This window comes from Haplochromis burtoni, unplaced genomic scaffold (assembly GCF_018398535.1).
Source record: "Haplochromis burtoni strain Fernald_Lab_line unplaced genomic scaffold, NCSU_Asbu1 Contig_224, whole genome shotgun sequence".
In the NCBI taxonomy this organism is placed as follows: domain Eukaryota; kingdom Metazoa; phylum Chordata; class Actinopteri; order Cichliformes; family Cichlidae; genus Haplochromis; species Haplochromis burtoni.
Window position 1 is genome coordinate 182,377 of NW_024582585.1, and position 5,573 is coordinate 187,949.

The following is a 5,573-nucleotide window of genomic DNA, read 5'->3' on the forward strand; positions in this document are numbered from 1 at the left end:
TAATGGCACATCGTCCCGGTTATAATTTTGACGCAGGCCTGCAGGTTGTTAAACAACTAAACCTGAACACGATGAGAACTTTTGTTGTTGTTGTTGTGTGTGCACAGCCTGCCTGTAGATGTTGAGATAAAGTCTCTCTCTAAAAATATATATATTTATATTATTTATATTTCTACTTCTACACTTCATTCAATAGGATTGCTGTGTTGTCTGTTGTGTGGGTGCATGCTGCTCTAGGATTAATAAAGTTTCTCTGATTCTGAGTCCTGACAGACATATATGGAAATATGAGGTGGATGAGACTTTCTTCAACCTTTGTAATCCCATGTATTCAATTAAAATTATAATTGAACACAGACAAAAATATTATTACAATTCTAGATCATGATCCAAGAAAAAGAAAAGGAGTGTAGTCTGTACTGTTTGGGACATTTACAGTAAATCACTAACTCTGACTAAGAGGAGGATGTCATGAGGTTTGTGTGTTGGACAGAAACATGAACTGAATTCTTGTAAAGCTTCCATGAACCGGTTACAAGTACATTTTGTGTTCAGTCTCATGCGAAACTTTTCTCCACAAAGATCCTGTAACGTCGAGAACATAAATCAAGTGAAGACTTCACAATTCATCTAAATTTTTTAGAGGGTAAAAAACTTTTTTTTCCCATCCACTGAAGTCGAATAAAGAAATACTTTGTGTAAAAGACTGAATAGACTTTCTGCAGGATATCTGTTGTGCAGTGACAGTGGAGACTGCCACCAAGCATCCTTGAAATGCACTGACAGCGAACACAAAGAGCAGCCAGACTCAAACATATACATTTTTTTTAATTCATTTTCAACATTAAAAATACAAATCAAACATACCGGGAGCAACAAATAAACTGCTACATTCCTGAAACCTATCGAGCACTTCAGCTTTACACTAAGATGGATCTCTGACCTATCGTGCACAAACAAACATCAAAATAATCTATCCAATCTTTACTATACCCACTGCGCGTGGTCTAATAATAAGAAAAAAAATTACACGCTAAATTGAATTCTTTAAGGCTGAATGCAACCAACAACAGAACGAGTAACAACAAAAACATGAACATTAACCAGCAGGAAGGAGATGTTAGGACTTCTTTCAGAGGAGATTATAAAGAGACGGCAGTGCAGCCAGATCATGGCACTTGATCTTTTAAGCACAAATGTAAGTTAGCAGAGCTCCCTCTGATCTGCAGCTGCACTGTGAAGACGGCGCTGGGACAGTGAGGTGGTGGAAGTAGTGGTTTGAAACCTGCAAACTTCCAAAGTTTAGGTGCTTCCGGTTTATGACCCCAGATGTTTGAGTCCTGGGTGGCTCGGACTAACACTGGCTAAACCTGAAAACTGCTCGGGTGACAGGATGCAGACGGATGAACAACGGGGAGTTAAGAGACAAACGGGATGTGGCGATGAAAGGCACTTTTCTGAAGGCTTCATGGATTAAAGCAAGAGATTGGAGCTTGAATAGCTGAAAGGAAAAAGCCCCTCAGAGACTTAAATACCAAAGGATGGTGGTCAGTGTGTGTTAAAGCACTGCTTTAAGGGTCTACACATGGGCAGGAGATGTTGGTCCAGGGAAAAGTTTGGGATAAAATAATGAAAATGTTTTTAAAATGATTATTCGATAATAATATAACAACAATATTTAAACAAATTCATCAGCCAATTCTTTCACCCCAGTTTAACACCCTTAAAACAACTACAGGCTATGCAAACGTACACCGAATATTTGATTCGATCTTGTTTTGGTTACACATTTGTTTTTAATTTGGGGAAAACTGGTGAGTCAACAGCATCTGTAGCTCAGCAACAACAACAAAAAGAAGAAGAAGAAGAAAAGACGAGACTTAAAACACGAGAGGTAAACGTCAGATTTTGATGTCAGCTCCTCTTAAATGGTAAATGGTCTGTATTTGTATAGCGCTTTACTTGGTCCTAAGGACCCCAAAAAAGAACGAGAAGGAGCTTTTAAAGTACACACACCTATCACACAGAGTGAAAACCAGCTTAGAAAATCCTGACATATGTCAGCAGATCAGTGCCAGATAGCAGGAGAGCAGGTACTGAAGCATCACTTTCCCCTCCCTCCAGTGTGGCAGCTGTACATTCATTCCTCACCTACTGAAACAAGCCTATGTTTTATTTTGAAAGGCAGACTAGGGAAAGTGAAATGTTTGGGGCAGGTTGGTTCAAATACAACAGAAATATTAGGTATACCTGCTGAGATGGGTTTAACATGAACACTGAAGATGCAGACACATTTTATATTTAGGTCTTCCTTTAAATAGAGAACACTGCAGCACAACTGGTAAAAGATGGCCTTCAGATTGGAGCAGTAACGCATGCAGAGTTCTTTAGCACCCCCGATAGTCACACAGAGGTATTGCATGTTAAACAATGTTCCTAATTCGCTCTCGTCCTCCCTGAATTGCGCAGATTAGAGCCTTAATTTAGGGTCAAGCTTTTGAAGTCGTAAATGAGCCCTTGTTTACTCCTAACTCTATGAATCCAGGCGGGCTTTGCACATCAGAAAAAGACTAAAACTGAACCACAAGTAGTTGTGAGGCTGTGCTGATTTACAGGCAGACGCTGCCCTCTAACGGATGAACAAGGAAAGCACAACAGTTGAAGACAGAAAAGCAAGAGGACTTAATTACATGTTCCTTCAGAGTGAAGGTCAGAGCTGAGGAATGTTTTTCACATCTCAGGATGAAAACCATTTCTGAGGTCCAGTGAACAGTGAATCACACCAGAGGTGGAAAAGCTGCACAGCCCGTGGCACTAATAGTGTGTGTGTGTGCGTGTGTGTGTGTGTGTGTGTGTATTGACGGGCAGCTCAGGAGGTTTCTGTTTCTTTTTCTATCTGTGAAGATGGCAGGTGTGTGAACTTCTGTAGGCGTTTGTGGATGTGTGAAACAACTGGGAACAGAAGACTGACATTTAGTCAAATCCCTGCCAGTCACTCTGCTCAGAGTCGTACTCGAGCTCCGGACCGATGCAGCGAACGCCTTCCAGCAGCATGGGGGTACCATGGTGACGATCTGGACAAGAGGCAGAGAGACAAAAAGAAATCGTTACTCTAATCAGCGCGATTCTTACATTACAATATGAACTGTAATGAGAGATTAATCAAGGCTGTCGACCGCTAAGGGCATGCTGGGAAATGACCTGCTTCACTAGCCTGAATTTACTGTAAGAGGCATTTAATGAAACTAAATAATCTAAATGTTAATTTAAAACAAAATAAATACAGATTCTGATCCTGCACATATTCAAGACTCTTGTAGCTTTCTTTACAAACCTAAATGTGATAAGTCAATAGTTATGTGGGAAATTTACATTTGAAAAAAGTAAAAAGACCTTTGATCATGTAGTACTATATGGCCCAGTGTTCAGGCATGAAACTGGTCTGCACATAAAAACTACAAATTTTAAATATGAACTTTAAGGCTTTTAGACGTGGAGGCGGCTCTTTGTGATTGAGCATAAGAGTCGATATCCGGCCACTAGATGGCTGCAGAGTCTAAAATCTGCAGAGAAACAAGTCCGAATTTCTGGACGTTCTAGTACCAGGAAGCCTTGTGCTGTTAGTTTAGAGTGGATGGCGTTATGAGAGTGGCTGTCCCAGCACGAAGCCTGAATGACCTAAAAGTAACAAATTTTATTTCTCGCTCAAATTATAGAAACATTGGATATCTATAACCTTTTCTTTCTGATATCTCTTCCTGTTTAAAGGGAGTTCTCCCTTCCCACTATTGCCAAGTGCTCCCTCATACAGGACTGTGTGATTGCTGGGGTTTCCTCTCTAATACTGTAGTGTCTGTACCTTAAAATATAAAGTGCCTTGAAGTGATTGTCACTGTGAATTGGTGCTGTTTAAATAAAGCAGAACTGAATCGAATGTGGTCCATGAACTAAATCAATTTGAAACCCTTCAGCTAGACACAGCCACTGAAAGTCAGGCACTGGAAATGTCTGACAGGAGTCAGTTATTTGGAGCTACATTACAATCTGACAATAACCTTTGATGGCATGTTCTGGTGCAATAACAATAAAACATCGTCAGCCTATTCCAGCCACACCTTTGCACATTATGAACAGTGTTTCACAACATCAAAGTATTTGAGCAAACAGAGGCAAAAAAGAGAGTGACATATTTTCCTTCCTTTAAGTCTTGTTGTAGAGCATTTAGAAGTGGAAACATGACCTGTGAGCACTTGGCTTTAAAAAGCTCAGGCATCGGTCTCAAACTCATGTATATAATCCACGATGTGCACACGGTGTGAGAGACACAGACCGAGCGGCTCCTTTAAGAGAGGTAGCCCCCTCCTTCACCCCCCTCCTCCTTCTCCCCTGAGGCATCTACTCTACTTCTCCACAGTCCCTCCCCCCACCCTGCAGCAGCAGGCGCATGCTTTTTTTCATGCCTGCAGGATACACATGCAGCAACGCATTGGTGGTTCAGTGGTAGAATTCTCGCCTGCCACGCGGGAGGCCCGGGTTCGATTCCCGGCCAATGCAATTTCTTTAATTTTTTTTTCTAATACTGCCAAAATTACTGCCAGAGGTCTGTCGTAGACTTTAAAATACACAGCTGAATGTACAGTTACAAAGCTTAAAATTTTCACAAGTAACACATCCCCTTCCCCTCTGGACACACGATATATGTCCATGAAATAACTAAACTACTCATCCAGGCCATCATAGTCTAAGGACCTTGGAAAGAAAAGCGACTGGACTTCTTTAAGTTGCTTGAAGACGTTTCACCTCCCATCCGAGAAGCTTCTTCAGTTCAAAGGGTCAAATGGTGGAGAGTCCCAGATCAAACTACTCCCACACGTTTGCGAGCTTGTCTGCAGCCACTCCTATTGTTATCTTACCTACTTGCAACATGTGAAACTCACTAATCTGCTTTCTAACAGTACATGTTTTGATCGTCACCGGTGAGTGGCTAAAGACTTAAAGCACTTTGACATCAGGTGATTCTTTTTACCATACTGTTTTGGATACACTGTTTTTTTAAGGTATTAAGAAATAACTTATATGGGCTCCAACAAACGACCACCTTAAGAATAGATGAACATAAAAATAACTAGCAGTTCAAGCTTTCATCAAATTAGATTAAAATATTGGGAATGTCTATTACAGTTTCCCTACAAGATAAAATCACTTTTTACATTTTATTAACTAACTAAAAACTACCATTAGGACGCTTCCTATCAGCCTCACTGGATATATAATAATTAACTATACATCGGATAAGAACCATGTGTATTTATACAAGACTAAAGGCTCAGCCTGCAGCTGAGTTGTATTATACTCCGTCACTGATCTGATGTGAGCGGTACAGCTGACGTAGAGTTTAATCCATTGATCTGGTTTTCATCCAGGACTCAGTTACACACAAACATCTGAACAGATGTTCAGGCCACATTATGAGGATAAAAATAAACACTAAACAGCACAGCCATCATTCATCCTCAACTACGCAAGTACCACACACACACACACACACACACACACACACACACACACACACA

At 40.7% G+C, this 5,573-nt stretch overlaps 1 protein-coding gene and 1 non-coding gene across 3 annotated transcripts in view; one reads left to right on the forward strand and one right to left on the reverse strand.

Annotated features, from left to right (window-relative positions):
• Positions 1-808: 808 nt before the first annotated feature.
• cunh20orf27 (chromosome unknown C20orf27 homolog) overlaps positions 809-5,573 on the reverse strand; it is a 50,334-nt gene continuing 45,569 nt past the window's right edge. For both annotated transcript variants that reach the window (XM_042226706.1, XM_005937081.3), the window contains exon 6: positions 809-3,074. In XM_042226706.1, coding sequence (XP_042082640.1) covers positions 2,974-3,074 — 101 coding nt within the window. In that variant the 3' untranslated portion in view covers positions 809-2,973. The remainder of the gene's footprint in view (positions 3,075-5,573) is intronic.
• trnag-gcc lies at positions 4,484-4,554 on the forward strand. The gene has a single exon. It is a non-coding gene; the product is annotated as a tRNA-Gly (tRNA).